Below are 21408 nucleotides of genomic sequence, written 5' to 3' on the forward strand. Positions count from 1 at the left end.
TTTTGACTGATCTTTCAAGGTCCACAGAAAATGTTGTGTTTAGACTATGGAAACACACATACTACCAAGTGAAAGATTGAACTCTCATCTTTCATCAGAAAAAAAAAAATGTTTCTACCTTATTCCGTTTTTCAGTAATCAACAATAGAAAATGGTTAGTTTCACCGAAATGCTCTGTTTTGAAACAAAAAAACGGAGAAAACAAGCTTTTTGTGAAACGATGTTATTTCATGCACTCTAGTGAATTCTACACTTCTTTTTGTCCATGAATGATGCCACAAACACCAAAATAGTGCTTTACCTCTGTAAAACACTACCACCAACAATGAAAAAGTGTTTTTTCATAGCAAAATACGTTTATTTCCATTCAACAGTGTAACAATTTGACAAAACAATTTCACAAACTATTTACAAATGCGTGCAACTGTGGTACTATTTACAATTGTGTGGATGTTTCAAATACAGTTTTTCTTTTTGTAACACTCCCTGCGTGCAAGGAGACGGAGCAGGATTTGCACAACAGATTCGTTTCACTGCGATTGCCCATTTCGCGTGCAGACGTTACACTTTCTTGACTGCCTTTTTTTCCGGGGAATAGCAAGTAGCAGACTGTACCCACTACTCCGATGAATATGCATTGGACTCGGGTTACTCTTCGTCGTCCGATTGAACGTCCGCCTGAGCGTGCTCGGTTGTGCTCCGCGTTTTCCGGTGTTAGCATCGCTAGCCGGTGAGGCTTTATGACGTGGTCATAGCCGCCGCGTCAACGCTTCCAACTTCGGCGTCAACCTCGGAGCCACCATCATCATCATCATCATCATCATCATCATCATCATCATCGTCGTCATCACTGTGCTCTTTAGCATTTGTCGATGAGCTGCTTACAACCGGTCGCCATTGTTCGCTTCCTCAGCCATCCAGCTCCGCCTCACGTCTTCTACTGCCGCGTCAACGTTTCCAAACTCGGAGTCACCATCATCATCATCGATGATGATCATCGTCGTCATCAATGTGCTCTTTAGCGTTGGTCGATGCTTTTCGTCTTTGAAAAAAATGCTCAAGCATGAGCTGCTTGCAACCGGTCGCCATTTTCGCTTCCCATCCCCAGCCATTGTCCCCTCCGCCTCACGTCTTCTACTGACGCCTACCCAATTTTGTCAAAAGAGAGTCATCGCTGCCATCTAGGGGCCAAAAATAGTCATTAGACTAACTAGATCTGCTCGAAACTTTCACCACGGCTTTCCTCCACCCGTTTCCCCCACAAAAAAAAAAAAAAATTGGAGAACGTCTTTTAATGTCCTTGGCGGCCCTCCGTAGGTTTTTACTAAACGTCATTTAACGTTTTTGGCAGTAAAAGAGTTAATTACATTTTAAAAGTAACCCTCCCAACACCGATTATAACCAAGCCTGCTGATAGCGCCAGAACCACCAAAGTGGATCATCTACGTGCTGGTGTGAATAACTGTACAGAAATTCTCATCTCCATTTACTAGATTGAGTCGGAATGTATTTTTTAGCTTGTGACTATCAAAACGAGGCCTCTTCCTGTGGCTGACAGCCCATCCGAAAATGTGCTGTAGCTTTACAATCCCTCTGACAACTACTTGACGTCTAACAAGAGCCCGTCTCTCAAAAAGGCTTCACTTTGCTTGTCGGGGGGTAACCATCGTGCTACAAGAGAGCGCCGACGGTCACACGTCTTTGCAAGTGTGACTTGGCAATGAGCTGTCTCCCGCTCGACCCAAATCAGGCAGGAATCCTTGCGAGGCTTTTAGTCAGAGTTGGAATACTTGACATCTTGGATTTTGCTTTTCAAATTGGATGTAGAGTTCAGCAATCCCATTTACACAGAAAGCTTGCCAAAGCCACAGTCCAGTGGCGCGATATGCTGATGTCGAGTAATGACAACATGGCTGACATACCCAGCTTGGATGCTTGCTTGTTTTATTTAATCAAAAGAAAGCAAAGATCAATAATTTCAGCCTCTGACACCACATCCACAACTTAAATCTTGTCTTCGGTTTATCACTTAACCCAGAGTACTGCAACACAACTTTATTGCTAAGAAATGAGCAGCAAAACCTGGTTTGGTGCTAGTTATGTAAATTAACTGAATTCAGAATGGCTTGCTCACACACAGACGCAACTACAGTATTTGTAGAACAGCAATGTAAAAATACATTTTCAATATATATATATATTTTTAAAGGTTTTGTAGACGGTTCAGAGTCCTAGAAGCTAACTTTTTGCAAGTTGTGTAATTTTCTACTTGACGGCGTAGCATTTTGATGAATCTATGATTAAGCCGTGAGCCGTTTTTGTCCACGCTGCATTTCAAGTTATTCGCCTGCCTCATTCTGCACTTTGTTTGTTTACTATTTCAACTTGAAAAATCCCCAATAAAATGCAGAGAGAGTCCGAATCAAGACTTGGCTCGTCGGGCTGTACCGATAACATTTTTAGGGGGTCACTTACTTGATTTTGAGTCCTGATCCAATCCAGATTGTCAGAATTCAAATACAGTAAAGGTATCCCAACATTTTTATATGGCAGTAGTGCAGCAATGGTTTAAACAAAATAAACAATCTTTTTTTATTGCCAATCAGTGGCACGTCACAAAATGATGAAACAAATTACATTTAAAGATCACATCTTAAATTTAAATCGAAAATGAATTAAATAGTCAATGGACCACTTTCATACTACAGTGCACATCGTTTTAAAAGTGAAGCTAGTAGCTTCTGGTAAATAATGTAATATTTCTTAGCTCCTTCTATTTTACCAACTCGCCCTCTAATGTGTGTTTTCCTTTTTTTTGGTTCATGAATGAGCAAATAGGTGCTATACAACCGCTCTTATCATTGCTGCTTGAATAATGGACATTTTTGTGGAATCCAGCACTTGTGTGGGCATTTATTATCATTATTATTATTATTATTATTTATTGCTTTTTTGTCTTTTTTTAACACCACCACACAAACAATTAGATTGTTTAATAAAATTAAGAAATATTTGTTTCGTTTGGAAATATCTTTGTATCTCTAGGACCAGGGTTTTGTCAGTATAACCTGTACAAATCTAAGAAAATTAATCTAATCTTCACCCAATATTATAATCAGGGCCCAGTATACCAAAATCTGATCCCAAATTGGATATTTCAAACCGCTAATCCAGATTTAATCCACATTTGAGCCCGTGTTGGGTATTTCAAAATTTCTGGATCAATTTAATCCTGAAAAATGGCATTAAATGGGATTCCACTGTGATCCCATGTATTAGCTTCACATATACTCAGCAATAAATAAAGTATCTCTTGAATTTCCTGGAATTATTGTTAAGCGATATACTCTTAATAAAAGACACTTTACTTTGTACTTACTACTGTACTGTGGCCCTTATTTTCCTCTTGTAATACTGTATTATCAATTAGAAAATGAGGGCCACCAGACCCAAAAACTAAGATCCGACAGCAAGCATCAAGAAAGCCTGGGCTTCCAGGACCCCCAAGCAATTCCACGGCGCATCCAGGCAGTGATCAACCCCTGGGCGTTATTTGTCCATTTTCTGGCTTTTTTCTGTTTTTCATCAAAGAAAAAGCATTTGAAAAAAATACACTATGGACCTGACATTTTACCGGGATTGTTTAAAAATGTAGAAGTTCAAATTGGCGCTATGCTGTAATTTATAATTATTACCAAACAGGAGGGAGAGATTCACACAAAGTTGTTGTAATAATGCCCCATTTTGGCTCATTGACTCCCATTATAAATCACAGTTTTTGATATGCTGTAAACCTGATGTGTTATAATGTATTTTCCGTGATTACTGATGCAATCGCTTCTTTGACGAGTCATAAACATGAAAATAGAGGAATTTGTGTGTTTAGAGTGTTAACACAAAAATCCACTAGGTGGCGCCAAAGGGTAATAAATGAATACAAAATGCATGCATAAGAAAATTCTATTGTTATGATTTATGGACTTGTTTGAGCCTCTAACTATGTCATATGAAATATATAAATTATTATTTTATTTTATATATATATACACCATAGTTAGTCTTGCTATTAGCATAATACTGCTATTGTTGTCCATAGGGGGCATTAAAAAAAAAAAAATAAATAAAAACTATATATGTGTAGATAGGTCTGATGCCACTGAACATTTTGAGTGGTTGAAAGTGGAAAAAAATAGTTATCTCACTTCAAAGGAAATGCCGGATTTTGGCAAAATTACAAGAGTTTTGTGCTATTCGGAAAACTGCCATTGTGTGAAAACTGGGCATGCAGAAAAAATTCTATTGTTATGACTTATGGACTTATTCAAGCCTCTAAATATGTCATATGAAATATTCAAATTAGACCTTTTATTTTACATATATATCCAGCATAGTTAATTTTGCTGTTAGCATAATACTGCTATTATTGTCCATAGAGGGCATTAAAAAAAACTTTTTTTTTTAACTATATATGTATAGATAGGTCTGATGCCAGTGAACATTTTGAGCGGTTGAAAGTGAAAAAAATATTCATAAATGACTAAGTTATCACACTTCAAAGGAAATGCCAGATTTTGGCAAAAATTACAAGAATTTAATCAAACTATAATAACGCCCAGGGGTTAAGGCAAAGGGATTTTCCCATCCCAACTACTGAAGATTGACATATCGTTTTGAAAATACCATCCATCCATCCAGCCCCCCCCCTGTGCAAAACACTGGTGATATCTTCACAGTATTCCATTTTTTTTTTTTATCCTGTTTTCGTGGGTTTTAGGAGCTGGAAGCCCAAATAATGTATAAACAAATAGATAATGGAATTGTAGGCTCATCAATCTATCAAAGTTTGACTTCTTGAATGGAATTATGGAAATAAATGATTTTTTCCACGAGCCTTGTGTTGCACAGCCTTTTGCCCAAGCATCCATCCATTGACCCGGAGCTGAATAATCACGTGAATCGTAGCCGCGCTACTGTCAGCGACAGTTATTAGCCAAATTGACCATGTGGTGCGTTGTCTTGAATCAGGTTTATGATGCCATGCGGCGCAGTTGCTGCTGCTGGTGTGATGCAATCAGCCGTCAACGTAGTGGTTCCGTCTCACTTTCCCCCAAAGCTACCTTTTTGCATAATGTATTTTAGTCTTGTGTGCTCTCCAATGAGCCGGCACAGAACTGCTTTTCAAGGGCAGGAATTGACTTGAAGTCATTCATGTTTTAGGGACTTTCTTCCGTGCTTGAGATGTGCAAGGCGTGAAGAAAACCTTGATTGCAGCTGTTGAGCAGTCTGTGGAAAATTGGTTTGCTTTTTTTTTCTCCCCTTAAAGACTAAAAGATTATTAAAAGAACGCAGCCAATCCTCCTTGGTTGAGAAATTATTTTAGCAGCGCTTTCAATATCCTCGAGCGATTGTTTCAGAGCAATGTTATCAACCCAGAAACGACGCGAAAGAAATTCTAGGCGTGTCCAAAGAACAATAGGAATCAATCTGGACCAGATTTGACTCGCCAATGTGCTAATCCTTCATCTGAGAGGCACATTAGACACTTTAGAGTTTTTGAAGTGTCTGGAAACTGTTGACTGTGAAATGAACCTACGGGACTTGCAGGAAATGAGTCGGTGCGCCATTCGTGCTCGTCTGGCGCACCTCATCCAAATTGGCAAACTGCCAGCCCTTGCACAAAGTGGGGATTACTCATGAGGTGAGAAGATAGGACATATTTGAAGAAAATGAAATGAATTATTATTAGCAAAAGCAGAAATGCATGCTGCCGGGCATAATCTTGTTAATGATGAGTCTGTGTATTATTAAAGATAACCAAACAATCAGAATCGGATGTTAATGGCTTCAGCTAATTTCTTTGTTGCAAATGTTTTCTTTTATTCATCTACTAGATTTTTGGTGCTTTGGAGCAAGTGTGCTTTTCTCTAGTCAAATAATTAGTCAGGATGAGACTGAAACTTTTCAAGGTTAAGCACAGTGATGGGCTCACCAAAAATGAATTTGACATTAAAACTCAATCTGTACAATTTACCAGCTGCATGTTGGGACTCTAATCCATTAAAGTTCCCCAAAGTGCAATTACTGTAAAAGGTAATAAAATAAAAACACTGTCAACTTTTTCTTGTTTTTTTTTTATTGCATTTATCCTCAACTATGAAGCTTATGTTTGGCCCAGTTTTCTAACTTCCAAGGTGGCACAAGCAATATTTTTAGTTCTTGGCGTTCTCGGTGACAAACAATCCTCCCGCTTCAGAAGGTCCTCTAAACACAAGAATATTTCAAATCTTGACAGATTTATTTATTTTTTAATCTGTGACTGGCCCAGGCATAAAACAATTCTACCCGTAACGCACCTCATACAGACGGAGAATCTTATGGGACAATCTTACAAGACAGAAGATAGTCGGGCATTTGGCGTCCTTGCAAAGTTGTCTGTGTGTACACGATGTTAAGCCTGCAGTTAAACACTTTTTGACACTAATCTTTCAATTTCTGTTAACAATTCTTATAACTGGTTATGTAGCCATGGACTGACCTTGGTTGCCCATAGATTAGCACTCGAATGTGTTTTTATAATTCGTTTCAAGTCCACGTCATTGTGTCAATTTCCAATGTGATTTCAAGACTGGATGCATGTCGAATGATGCAGGTACGACGGTCGGCAGGTCGTGACTGGTTATTCCCTGCGGTCTCCTGTAGCGGCCAGGCGTAGTTATTAATGTTATTTATCACATCCCGCCTCATGGCTATGGACTGACTGAACTCACTGGGCTGCAGCTTGTGCCTTCATCTAAATGCATGGTGGCTTACAGTCATCCCTGCAGCCGGAATTGCCTTGTCAAACGACAAACCAGGGGGACATGTCTTGCTTGATGATTTTTAAGGCGATGATCTTAAAGGAGTCATTTTCAGGGGATAAGTGTAATTAGTCAGTCAAGAATTTTTCTTTTTTGCCATTTCTGGTGTGATGATGCGCCTTGTCAGGATTTGAGTAGGGATGTAACAGCAGCAATAATGTGATATAAAAATTGTCACCATATTGATGTGGTCATCTCACGATACAAAAGCAGCACAATTGTTAAAAAGGCTTGGTTGTTTTCCATTTGTGTAGGTCCAGCGCCCTCTGGTGGTTTTATTAGTGCAGCTCAATTTTAATGAGGCATGTTTTGGCCACCTACATTAAAGACCCACGCTAATCACCAAATGAAAGGGAAGGCAACACGTTTGGGTTCCTCCACAAATTGACTTAATTCAAAATGTTTGCCTTAGCAAGCAAGTAGGGGGGTGTCAAAAAATCGCGATTCTCTTTTAGTACGATTCAGAATCGATTTTAAATATCCCAAAATCTATTTTATTTAAATTATTTTATACTGTCTACCCTTTGTTTGTGTGTGCCTTTATTGGGAGCGTTGTTCATGTTGTACTCAATTTGGCCACTTGGGGGCAGTGTGGTTCCAAGCGGTCTGATACACTGTTAAGTTGTAGCCACTTTAGAGAGTAGAAGGGAAAAGTCACGATCAAGTTATTGCAATAAAAGTTTTTGTTTTTTCAGAATGGAGCCATTCTTTTGAGTGATAAAGGTGCCGCGAGTAGAGCGCTAATTAGCATTAGCGAGTCAGATTGGAGTAGATCATTACAATTCCTTGCACATCTATAGATTGAAGTAAAAATCATTGTCAATCAAATCATTTTGAATCAAAAATCGTTCTTAATCGAAAATCTATTCTGAATCGAATCGCACACCCAAAAATCGGAATCGAATCGAGAGACATTGAAAGATTCCCACCCCTACAAGCATTTGCCTCAATATAAGTGTTATGAGTGAGTTTTAATGAGTAATTAATAATAAAGAAATAATTCAAGATGAACCAAGCCATGTGTGTAAGGTGTTGATACTTCCCCGTAGGGCTCTCGGTCAGCATTTCCACCTTCAGCCTGGTGGCGATCGCCATCGAGCGATACAGCGCCATCTGCAACCCGCTCAAGTCCAGAGCGTGGCAGACGCGATCCCACGCGTACCGCGTTATCGCCGCCACCTGGATGCTCTCTCTGCTCATCATGATCCCCTACCCGGTGTTCAGCATCATCAAGACTTTCCCCAAGGCCAACGGCACCGTGGGCCACATGTGTCGCCTCACCTGGCCCAGTCACCACGCGGAGCAAAGCTGGTACGTAAGCAGTGGTTTTCTTTTGAGTGCAAAACCTGCCTTGATGAAAGATAATCACCTGTCTGTGTTCTGTGGCTGCAGCCAAAATGATTGACTCTATTTTAATCAATGAGGTTGTTTTAGATGAAGAGAAGCGACAGGCCCGACTTGAGGGTTAATTAACAGCAGCATGAAAGGAGTTCTCGGCGTCAAAGATGATGAAATGCCCACAACGGAGACAAAAGTGCTCAATTGTTGTCTATGCAGGCGAAACTTTTAATTGCTCGGTGTCTACCAAGCAATCCATCCACCTGACATGTTCCCTAAAGGTCTTTAAAAGGCAGCACAAGTCGATGGAGACTGAGGAAAATATTCTCCAGCTTGCTGGTTCAAATTGAGGAGCAATAAAGGAAAAATAAAATGAAATAAAAAAATCTTAAGACAGGTTTAAAAGGTCTGGCTTATATAAAAGGCAAGGCTGTGGTAGGCTCGCAATTCTCCACATCTGGGATGAGCAGTAACCAGTCAAGATTGGACGCTTTGTGGACCATCAGTTTTGCTCATGATCTGAAGCCGCTTTGAAGGCGGATTAAAGCGTTGCTCGTTATTGGTTCGCCGATTCACTTCATTTGCCAAGCAATAGAGAAGCATTGATTCTGCACTGTGCTCACATTTTACATCCTTTCTGCATTCAGCGGCTCATTCTGGTGATGTGGGAACAATGTGAGACGCTTTCGGCCCTTTTAATGTCCTCTGGTGTATGTTTCAAACGGGCCAGATGACACCTGTGTGCGATTTGTTCAAAGGGGGCCCAGGAAGACATTAGAATATCACAGGATGAATGGATGGGCCAAACCTTGATTTATAGAATCGTTGTCAAAGAGACGCTTCCGGAAAGCTCAAATGAAGCCATGCGCTAGCACACAATCACTTTCTTCATTGTCCGATGAAACCTTTTTTTTCTTTTGAAAAGCATGCAATGGTTCATGGAAGGAGCGTTGACATTTTCTAAGCAGACTTTCCAGTGTGTAATAGCTGTGTAGGGTTCGAATGCCTTCAGCATAAAACGTTTCCAAACTGACTAGCAAGGAATCGAGCGACTCATCCTGGCGCTACCGGAGACTCTTGAGACTTCAGAGCTTGAGGTTCACACTTTCAAAGGCAATTTGTGCTTCAAGTGGCAACCTGCCACTGCTTGATTATTTATTTATTTATTTTTTTCACATTGGATCCACCAATTTGCATAGCAGCAAATAGTTGGGCCTCAACATCCAGTTTCCTCTGCACGTCTCCTCAACGAAAATGAACATTTCTTTCAAATACGTTGTATCAGTAGTCTAAAAAAAAAAAACGCTATTCTGATTAATATTGTGTTTTGTGGAATTTAAGTTAAAGCAGCAAAATCCACCTGTTTTCTTTTATCCCAAGAGGGCGACCATTTTGCCACTTGCGGTAAACTGAAAAGGACATCACAGCTGTTAAAGTAACGACCAATCATGGCTCAGCTTCAGAAAACTGGTGATCTGCAATTGGTCGTTAGATGAGCCTTGAGCAACTGTGATGTCATCTTCAGTCCACAGCAAGTGACAAAATGGCCGCCCCTTGAGATGGATAAAAATGAGTTTAACTCCAATTCCACAAGCGCAATATAAATCAGAGCACCATCTTTAGACTAGTGGGCTGCATAGAATGTATGAAGAAAATTTTGGAGTCTATGAATTGACTGTAGTTCGGTTTTATTGCCAATTATGATAATTATCCCCCATTGCTATCTTTTCCGCGCGTCAGCAAATCAACAGTGACTGTAACGGTCTTTCTTCCTCTTGTGCCGTTTCCCAGGTATGTGCTTCTGCTGTTCATTCTGTTCTTCATCCCTGGAGTGGTGATGGCCGTGGCCTACGGGCTGATCTCACGAGAGCTTTTCCGGGGCATGCGCTTTGAAATGAAGCAGAACCAAGCAGAGACCACCGGTGAGATCTGTAAACAAAATTTCAAGTTTGAGGTTTTATGAACAGTTCGATGCTGTCACTTGGTATATTGACACAGAAAATGAAACTGCTCCGCTTCATATGCTAATGTGTTTGCCCGAGGCAGAGAATTGTTTATCAGCTATCAGGTTCTGCAGCAGATACCAGAATATCCTTGCACTTCACTTTTCATGCCTTTTCCCGATCATTTTAATCTCTTTCTGCGTAGTGCAGTGCAACAGCTTTGAATACAAATGTGCAGGCTATTAAAAAGTCACTTCAGGTCAAATGGGACTCCAGTGTCCCTGCTACCTGTAATGCCCTTGCACGTGGGAAAGGAGAGCCAATGTCGGCCATTTAACAGCCAGCACTACAGTTGAAGACGCAAGCTTAGCAGGTTAGCCGCCATCACGTCACATAACACCAGGCAGGCCCCACCTCTTAAAGGCACAGCATTGTCTGTCAATATAGTTATTCATTTTGTTGTTCAATTATGGATTTTTAAAGCATGTGGGAGGATTTTTTTTTTCTCAGAAAATATACTTCAGCTCCCTTGATGTTGACATTTAGAAGTTCAGAGTTGAATTCCTTTCTTGTTTCTCAGTTCACATGCTGTGTGAAGCCATTTAGAAGATAAGAAAGAATCCAGATTGAAGTCTCCAAAGGGCAGCGCAAGGACACCCAGGGTCTCGGAAGTCTCCGGCTGGGATGCTGAAATTGTAATCTTGCTGTCAGAGCGTGCTCGCCGTCACTAACCTTTGCAACAAACTGAGATTGAATGGAAACAAACAGCAGCGTTTTTGATGGCCGAAAGTTGCATATACAAGGAATGGTTTTAGTTCTTTCTTGATTCACTTTACGGTTCTGTATTGCTGGCTCTTGTCTCTCTCTCATCCGGGAATGCTTTCTTCGCTGAGTGGTCGTCGACTGGCAGACTTCATCCTGGGGCAAAGCTCCTTTGGCTTGCAATTAGGCCCAATACTGCCAATTATTCTCAACGGCCAAAATGCTGCAGTGCAATAATGCGAACATGAATAAAATGGGGGACAAAGTGTCGTGGCCAAAACCATGATGACATGATTCTAAATGGTTCACAGGTTCACTGTACTGCAGTACTTGTGTAACCCATTTATTGATTAAAAAAAAAAGAATTAACAAAAATAACAAAATATATAATAATAATAATAATAATTTTGTCACTTTTTTAAACTAAATAACTAAAATTTAAAATGTTTTTCTATGTTTATAAATGGCAAACATAAAATAATAATTTTAATAATAATAACAAATATAATTTTGTGATCCATTTTTTTAAACAATAACAAAATAACTAAAATTTAAAATGTTTTTTTTAATGTTTATTAATAGCGAAAATATAAAATAATAATAATTTTGTGACCCATTTTTAAATGAAATTAACACAATATATAATAAATCATAATAATAATTTGGTGACCCATTTTTTAACAAAATAACTCAAATTGAACATGTTTTTTAATGTTTATAAATAATAATAATAATAATAAATCTTTGTCAACTAGGCCCATGAGATTTCAGGGATTATTTTAAATGTAATATTGTACAGAAGAAAGAAGGTCACAGCCGTTTGGGAATTGGGAATGGTTTGCTTCACTTTATTACACAATAGTTTGTAACCTTAAAATACACCATAAAACTAAAACTAATAATAAAACTAAAACAGTATTTTTTTTATTTAATTTTTTAAAATAATAATAACTACCGATGCCTATATAAAAACTAATTCAGTTGAATAAACAAAAGTTAAAAATAAATAAATAAATAAATAATGAAAAACCCCTAACTATTATAACCCTGGTGTGAACGAGCAAAGTCGATGTGTCATCACTCTTCATCAAACATGACCTCTCTTCCACAGAGCTGCGAAACGGAACTGCCGCAGAGTCAAACGACGAGGACGAGGACGACGGTTGCTACGTCCAGGTCCCCCAGAAGTCCTCCACCATGGAGCTCCCCACCCTGCCTACCTCGTCGTCGTCATTATCCGCCGCCGCCGCCGCTTCCACGCCTCCCAAGACCGAGCGCGCTCGCAGCAACACGTCCAACGCCAAGTTACAAGCCAAAAAGCGAGTCATCCGGATGCTGTTGGTGATCGTGGCGCTCTTCTTCATCTGCTGGATGCCGCTGTACTCGGCCAACACCTGGAAGGCTTTTGACCTGAAGGCGGCCTCCAAAGCCCTGTCGGGGATCCCCATTTCCTTCATCCACCTGCTGTCCTACACGTCGGCCTGCGTCAACCCCGTCATCTACTGCTTCATGAACACTCGCTTCCGCAAGGCCCTGCTGTCCACCTTCGCCCGCTGCTGTCGCAACCGCCTGTGCCGCCGGTGCTGCCCGGCCCTGCTGGAGGCGGGAGAGGACGGCACCACCGGATATTCCGTGGCCGCCACCATGGCTACGTCGGTGTCCAAGTACAGCTACACCACCGTCGGCTCCACGCCCACCTGATGAGCCCCTGCGGTCGTTTTGCCTCGTTTTCATGCTCAGCGTTGCTTTTATTTTTTCTGTTGCGCATTTGGAGAGCATGTTGTAGAATGTTAGATGGATGAAAAAAGTGCCTCACTTATTATGATTAATTTTTAAAGGATTATATATGACACCGAACCATTCCATTAGAAAGACCAAAATGGATCAACTGAGGACCCCTCCCTTGTTTGCTCTTATTTCTTTTGGTGTACTGTATGTGGCGCCGACCACCTTGGACTTTGGGCAAAGGGAAGATTACACGTGACTGGAAAGCAGCTGTACAAAAGTCGGCTTTGCTCTACTACCAATAGCCTTTTGGTATATGTGAAAACTTCATTTGTGTTTCTTTGTCTGCAAACATAAAACCCAACTAACAGCAATTTTTGCCTTATTACCTCATAACCTCGTAAGAGGCTTGTTTTCAAACGAGCTGCGTTCGTGTTGTTGCCTAACTCCGCTGAATTTCTAATGGTCCGTCCGTCTGGGAAATGTAGCATATGCTTCCATGTGAAACTGTTTAGTCAGCTTGATTTATCTTTCTTTCGTCCACTTCCCTACCTTTGACCCCATTTCACCGTTGACCACATAACGTTTTGGCTTGCTGAAGTCAATTGGCCACATCTGAAAGTCAAATCTCCTAACCTTTATATTAGCATTTGAGGAAAATGTCAATGCGAGAAGAAAAGGTGCTTTCGTCTCAAACAGGAAAGGACGGCACTGTTGAAAAATGAACCGAGTGGCAAGTACCTAACATGAAACTTGCTTGAAGACTGCTGCTGTAAAGCCTTTTGTAAAAATGGTTGGGAGTAACCTATGCTAACTTGGGGAGATTAGAGGTTCGATCCAAGCACTTTTAAAATTAGTAGGTCCGGGACTCAATAAGAAATGAATTAATAAAATTCTATATATATTTATATATAAGTTGTTGCTGAGTGGGCATTGAACTCACACTGCCCGCATGCAAGTCGGGCAAATGCACCGCTCCACATCAGTGTCCTTATATTTATCTCTGTGGAGCAACACAAACACGATCCGTACGAACCTCCAGACAGGGAACATCAAAATGATGGATGGACTGACCAGTAAATTTGGGATTGACTGCCAGGTCCCCAAAAAATGGAGAAAATGACATGTCAAAATCAAATCAGTCAATCTTAAAAGTATGAAATGAGTAAACGACATAAAAGCAAGGCGTTTGTTTAAAAGCAATTTGTTCCACAAACCTGGAAACAGTGGACTCGTCTCAAAGCAGCTCATTCAATAAATTGCAATCTCGGAGATGCAAGATACGACCAACACTGGAATATTTATTTTATTTTTTTGTGGTCTTTGTGCTGAGTTTGTCCCTATGAAACAAAGTGGTGCTGTCATGCTCGTGTTTACATCTATAAACATCTTGTGAAAAACAAAACTAGGTTCAGAGATACAAAAATAGAGGGGAGGGGCTTGGCTGATTTCATTTATTAATATTGAATATATTTCTTCATCTTCTGTATGTATACGGCAACCAAAGCTTTAATTTATTTGTATTTATAAGAATTTGCCACATCTGGTGCCTGCTTGTGCCATCTTGCAATATATAGAGTTGTTTCATGTGAACTTGTTCTCTTGTAAATATATGTGGGCTTGTTGATGTTAATCATGTTTAATGTGTTTCCCATGTTTTAGGCTACTTGTCTTATATTTAATGTAATAAAAATGGGGTTATATATTTTTGTGTATGTGTAAATATAAAATGGACAAGTCCGTTTTCTTAAAGGAGTCATGCACTTTTTTTTTATATGTAAAAGAGAGAACAATGTGTCCTAACATGATTGATCCACAAAGATTTATAATATTATATTATTATATTGCTATATTACATGCCACTCTTATGTTAGCCATACTATTTTGTCACAAATAGAAATAGGCAGATAATTCAAAATGTATCTATTTGTCATTTGGTACTTGGTGGTCAAGTCATCTTTATTTCTATTAGCACTTTTTAAAACAGCCGCCGGGTCTGCACTCCAGAGACCCAACGATTCATTTTGAAGCATTTAAAAAGTAACTTTCCCATAATAAGTCCCCTTTGACGCTGTGTTTTGACTTTCCTCATGAGACATTCGCTACACTCAAAAATCCATAGTAAGCCTGAAAAGGAGTCGCTGCCATAGCAACACAGAGTGCTGCATCGTTAATCAGATGTGTTGGACCAGAAAACAGTGGGGGGGGGATATATATATTATTTTTTATCCTAGTTGTCCTTCAAAGAATTTCATTCCACAATAGGGCTTTTTAAATTCTTTTTCACAATTGAAAGACGCCATGTCTTTTAATGAACACTGCTAAGGTTTGATTTAAAAAAGATGCTAGACTACCTTGTAATTACAGAAGCCACGAAATTTCAGGCATCAATACGGATGATAACGAATATGGCGTGAATCGATTGTTGATTATATTTTGGTTTAAAATGGCTAGTCAACGCCACTTTTAAGCGAGCCCGGATAGCAGCGTTATTTTGGATGTTTTTTGGTTTTTTTTGTAGCCTGTGAAAACGAAGGATTCTCCAACATTCAATACACAGCGAATGTTTACTGAAGGATGCCCAACACTGTTTGGCGATGCTGGTCTTAACGTCATCAATTCAGCTATTTGACAGGCGTGTAACAAAGTGGCTTTATTAAAAGAGCCTCGTAAACAATCCGGACAAATTAGAAAGTCGCTATGCATATACAATCAGGCTTCAAAATTGCACACACAAAAAAAAAAAGACATCTGCGCTGTTAAAGATTCAGCTCCACTGAAAATTGGATGCTACTTCATATGGCAACTTTCTGAATGCACATCTCTACGTTTTTCAATCAGTTCTCAGTCTTTGCACATTTTCAGAAAGGATCTTCAAACGTATGATCTATTAGAGTCATGAATGGCCTTTAAAGTCCTGCTTTTCGATTGCAGTGCCGCAAGACTTGCCGTTTCAGCCTGGAGCTCCCTTAGGCAGTATTATTCAAAACACTCGGGTTAGCGTCTGCTTTTAAGCAGATGACGCAGAACTTAACGTTTCAATGAAACTTCGTGAAACCAAACTGTTGATCCAACTTCAGGCATTCCTTCCAGAAATCATGGATTGGATGACTGGAAATGTCTTCCAAAGGAATTGAGACGAAACCAAAATGACACAAGGTTGAGGCATGGTCTCTAATGACATCACTGCTTTTGATTGCTTTAGCCTGAGGCAAAACAGTGAAGAATCTTGGCAACAACTTTGATCCAATTTTAATATTCAGCTCCCACGTACAACAACTGCCAAGGGCGGCGTGAATGCTTTTGTGACCTGTAACCCTGAAAACTGACTGCGTTCAAGATTAGTGATCATTTCTCCTTCGTACTACCTTCACTCTACTGGCTCCCTGTAGATGACGGATTGGAATTTAAATCGCTAAGCTCACCTATAAAGGGCTGACGACTACGCTCCCAAAGTTGACAGGGAATATTTATAATATTGACCTGTTTCTATAAAAGTCAATACCACCTACATTAGGTTCTTTTGAGAGTTCCCGATGTCACGCCAACCTGCAAGCAGACGATGTAATGTGTGCTTGCTGACGGGACGACAGAGTGGACATTTTTGACCCGTGTCACATTTAATGAGCACAACGTGTGTCTTCACTTGGCAGCATGATTGGCAAGCTGACCGTGGACTGTTTAACAAATACATTTTTATCAATTTATATTTCACTACTACAGAGAGGACAACATGTTAAATGTAAATATTTATTCTGCAATTAGTCACGGGTTCAGCCTCCACTGAAGAAAGACAAAACGCTTGTAGTGATGGCACTGGAAACTTTTTTTTCTTTCTTTCTTTTTAAAGGGGCAGTTACCCCATAACAACAGGGTGGACAGCAATTTCAGGGACTCGTGAAAACTGTTAAAACTGATTATTAAAATAGAATATAAAGACCTGAGAATTTCATTTATTGTGCTACATTTTCATGATAACTGATTCTGATGAGGACACCAAGGGTACGCTATAATGTTAATGACACATTATATTTTTCTCCCCCTCTCTTCTCTCCCTCCCCTCTCTCTCTCCCTCCCTCTCTCTCCCTCTCTTCTCTCTCTCCCCTCTCTCTCTCTCTCCCTCCCTCCCTCCCTCCCTCCCTCTCACTTTCCCTCTCTCCCCTCTCCCTCTCTCCCCCCTCCCTTCTCTCTCCCCCCCTCTCTCTCTTGCTCCCTCCCTCCCTCTCCCTTCTTCCCTCCCTCCCCCCTCTCTTTCCCTCTCTCCTTCTCTCTCTCTCTCTCAACCTCTCTCCATCTCTCTCTCTCCCTCTCTCTTTCCCTCTCTCCCTCTCTCCCCCTCCCTCTATTCCTCCCCCTCTCTCTCTCCCTCTATCTCTCCCTTTCTCCCCCCTCTCTCTCCCTCCCTTTCTCTCCCTCTCTTCTCTCTCTCCCCTCTATCTCTCTCCCTCCCTCCCTCCCTCTCTCCCTCTATCTTCCCCTCTCTCTCTCCCCCTCTCCCTCTCTCTCCCTCTCTTCTCTCTCCCCCTCTCTCTCTCGCGCCCTCCCTCCCTCTCCCTTCTTCCCTCCCTCCCTCTCCCCCTCTCTCGTTCTCTCTCTCTCTCCCTCCCTCTCTCTCTCAACCTCTCTCAATCGCTCTCCCTCTCTCTTTCCCTCTCTCCCCCTCCCTCTATTCCTCCCCCTCTCTCTCTCCCTCTATCTCTCCCTTCCCCCCCCTCTCTCTCTCTCCCCCTGTATCTCTCCCTCCTTCCCACCCTCTCTCTCCCCCTCTCTCCCCCCTCTCTCTCCCTCCCTCCCTATTCCTCCCTGTTCCTCCCTCTCCATCCCTCTCCCTCCCTCTCCCCATCTCCCTCACTCTCTCTCCCTCTCTCTCCCTCTCTCTCGCCCCCCTCTCTCTCTCTCTCTCTCTCTCTCTCTCTCTCAATAAATGTACCTGTAATCTGATTACATGTTTTCTCCCTCTCCATCTCCAATTACAAGATACCCACTGCAAATTTAGCAAGCGTTTCCGATGACTTGACTGGCGGCAAGGAATGACAGAAGGTGAAGCTCTATCTTCATCGCCAAAATGTTATGCCTAATAATCACTGGCAGAGCCAGACTTTTATAAATGCAATGTGTATGTCAACCGTGCAGTCGTTATAGTGATTCAAAAGCTCAACTAATTAAAAGGGAATTTAACTGTTAAATTCCTTCCTATTTACTTTCACATTCACGTTTTGCATTCACATTGTCATTGTCATTGTCATTCGTTTTGAATCGCTACCAGACGTGTTTTCATCATACAGGAAGCAGAACTACTTTGTGCTTCCATGCCTAAGAATCATGGGAAATGTAATAACAATAATAATAATGCAACGGATTCATATAGCACTCAAAAACGCTTTACAGTGGAATGGATACATTATTCACGCACTCACAGATTCACACTGTGGTGGCAGTAAGCTACTTAAGTAGCCACAGCTACACTTGGGCAGGCTGACGGCCCCTCCGACCACCATCAAACATTCGCACCTTCCATGCACCAGTGTGAGTAGCACTGGTGGCAACGTGTGGGAAGTGCCTTGCCCATGGACACAACGACACATGACTTGGGGAGAGCGGAGATCGAACAGCCGACCTTCTGGTTACTGAACACCCTGAGCCACGGCCGCCACAAATGTAGTCCTATTAGCCTAAAACAGCGGTCACATTCAAAAGAGAAGCGTTAGCGTGAAAATATTTTAATCGAAATGAAATTTGTTTTTCTCACACTGACCACAATGCTGTCAATTAGGAAAGCCCTTCAATGCCTCTGTAGCAGCATGTAGCATGTAGCGTACATCATAAACCTCCTGCTCTCCAAGCTATTTGTCCAAACTGCCATCTGCAAGCCAGTTGAGTAATGAAAGGCAACAGCAGAGCGTCTCGTAAATGGACACAACCTATTTTAACCCCGCCCATTTCCCCCAAGGCATAACCATAGCCCCGTAGACAGCTCGTTTGTCTTCTTTCCAACCCTCTTGCAGCGGTTCCTAATCATTTATTTACCCTCTTCTGCACGTTCCTCTTCTTCCTCTGAGCATCCTCTCTCTGCGCCATGCGACACATTGAAATACGTTTTTGCTAGTGAAGATCAAAATATTCCTTCACTAGCCAAGGAAAAATACTGAATAAAGATATATTTCATCCTGTAACTCATTGTGGTGGCGAGGCGAGGCGAGGGGGGCAAATGTTGCATAGCCCAGCCAACGCGGCATTTAGGAAATGTCTCCCATTTCTATTCTGATGGCGGGAACATAAATGTGATTTCCAGTGTGTTTGTGTGCTTATTAAGGAAGCCAGTCATAAAAGCCTGAAGACTGTGAATAAATAATAATTACTGTATTTTGTCCCCGTGCCAATCATATCACATCTCAGTGAAGATGGTATATTAAACGCATCGGGCTGCAGTCACTAACAGCTTTTTTGTCAACCAATACAATTGCAGCAACAGTAAATAATAAGCTTCAACAACACACACATGAAGTGCAATGGCTTGTTTTCTTTACATCTATTAAGTTGTTTAAACGCTAATTAAACCCCCAATAAAAGGGAACATCGTTAAACAACCATTGGCTTCAGCAGGAACAGGATTTGTTTATGTGATTTAATGTGGGTCAATGGAAGTTGTTGTGGATTATACATTCATTTCCACTGCTCATCCTTTTCAACATTAAAAGGGAACTAGAATCTTTTTCTTCTTCTTCTTTTCAGGAGAGCTCAGTATTGTTCATTCGATTTGACATCATCATTGCTCTCCTTTTTAAAAAAAAAAACTAAATAATAAAAAAAAAAAAGTTTTTTTTTTTTTAAATATATATACATATATATACATATACACACATATATACATATACACACATATATATATATATTTTGTATGTGGGTGAGCATGTGCATGTGCATGTGCGTGCGTGCGTGTGCGTGCGTGCGTGTGTGTATTCATCAGTTCACCTAAAGCCCATTAAAAAAAAATCCCATAATAATAATATAATATAATAATAAATTGCCAAATGCAGAAACATCAATGTAAGTTATCACGATGTAGTGGCTCTCGCTAACAGACAGAATTAAGTAACCAGAATTAGGTTAAAAAATTCTATATACGTAGACCATGTTTCTATAAATTTTGATATTTGGTTTTTATTTGAGGCAGATATTTTTTCCATTAAAATGTAATTTATGAGGAGGTTAGACCATTGGTCGATACTCAGAGTTTGTTTATTTTTCCAGTTAACAAGAATTGTTTTTTTAGCGATAGTAAGGGCTACAAGTGTAGATTGAAATTGTTTATGTGGTAAGTCAGTTGTTGTTAGGTCACCTAGAAAACACAAGTTTGGAGATAAAGGTATCCTACAGTCCAAAATAGCGGAAAGTTTTTCTAAGACTTTAGTCCAGAAATACATAACCGGAGTACATAACCATAAAGCATGAACATAAGTGTCTGTAGTGTTTTGTAAACATTGGAGACAAATGTCGGAGTCTGAGAAACCCATTTTCTTCATCATACATTGAGTAATGTATGTTCTGTGAATAATTTTATATTGGATAAGTTGTAAATTTGTGTGTTTTTTCATTTTAAATGCGTTTTCAAAAACTTGAATCCAAAAGTCAGATTCCGGTGCTATAGACAAGTCTGTCTCCCATTTTGAGATGGGTAAAGACATTTTATCAGTATATGAAAGTAACTTATATATTTTTGAAAGTTTTTTTGTTGTTGTCGGAGAAAGCTTGTTAATATCTTTAGCTAAAACAGGCAGTTGGAGCGTACCCCGAAGTGTTGGAATTTTTTTCTTTATCATATTTTTAACTTGTAGATAATGTAAAAAATGTCCGTTTTTTATATTGTATTTTTGGAGCAAGGATGTATATGATATAAACATATTATCTGAGAAGAGATGGTGGAGATGTGTAATTCCTTTCTGCTCCCACACACCTAAATAAAACGGTTGGTTGTTAAGTTGAAAGTCGGGGTTATGCCATAGGGGAGAAAGCCCACAGGGCTCCACTTGGGCTTTTGTCAATTCTAGTGCCTTCCACCAGGCAGTCACGGTGGCGGAAATCATTGGGTTTTTAAAACAATTATGACGCTTAATCAATGTTGTAATAAAGAGTAAATCTCGAAGTCTGAGGTTATTACAATCCTTCTGTTCTAGTTCCAGCCAACAGTTAGTGTCTCTGTTGGGTTGTGCCCAAAGAACGATATATTGTAGCTGGTTAGCTATATAGTAGTACATAAAATTTGGTGCCTCTAGACCACCTTTGGATTTACTTTTCTGAAGAGTAGATAGACTAATCTTTGCTTTTTTTTTATTCCAGTAAAATTTTGTAACGGCTGAGTCCAACAACTGGAACCATTTAGCTGTAGATTTAAATGGAATCATTGAGAAAAAATAGTTTATTTTGGGTAAAACTTTCATTTTAATGGTGGTTATTCGTCCTATTAGAGAAATAGGAAGATTATTCCAGCGCTCCAAGTCACTATAAATGTTATCCAGAAGTGGAGAAAAGTTTAAATGAATTAAATCAGTTAATTTAGGTGAGATTTTTATGCCTAAGTATTTTAAATTACCTACAGGAAATGAGTAGTGTGGGTCCTGGCTTGCAGGGTTCCATGAATTTTCTGTAATAGGTAGAAGTGTTGATTTTGTCCAGTTAATAGAATAATCTGATAACTGTGAGAATTTAGTTATTAAGTTAAATACTTCCCCTAGCGAAGTAGCCGGCTTTTCTAAATAAAGTAAGATGTCATCGGCATATACGTA

At 40.2% G+C, this 21408-nt stretch overlaps 1 protein-coding gene across 3 annotated transcripts in view; it reads left to right on the forward strand.

Annotated features, from left to right (window-relative positions):
- The window catches only part of LOC144062304 (cholecystokinin receptor-like), a 50341-nt gene extending 37342 nt beyond the window's left edge, over positions 1–12999 (forward strand). For all 3 annotated transcript variants that reach the window (XM_077583564.1, XM_077583549.1, XM_077583558.1), the window contains 3 exons: positions 7907–8168; positions 9987–10117; positions 12012–12999. In XM_077583564.1, coding sequence (XP_077439690.1) covers positions 7907–8168; positions 9987–10117; positions 12012–12601 — 983 coding nt within the window. In that variant the 3' untranslated portion in view covers positions 12602–12999. The remainder of the gene's footprint in view (positions 1–7906; positions 8169–9986; positions 10118–12011) is intronic.
- The last annotated feature ends 8409 nt before the right edge of the window (positions 13000–21408 follow it).

The sequence above is a fragment of the Vanacampus margaritifer genome, chromosome 1, assembly GCF_051991255.1.
Source record: "Vanacampus margaritifer isolate UIUO_Vmar chromosome 1, RoL_Vmar_1.0, whole genome shotgun sequence".
In the NCBI taxonomy this organism is placed as follows: domain Eukaryota; kingdom Metazoa; phylum Chordata; class Actinopteri; order Syngnathiformes; family Syngnathidae; genus Vanacampus; species Vanacampus margaritifer.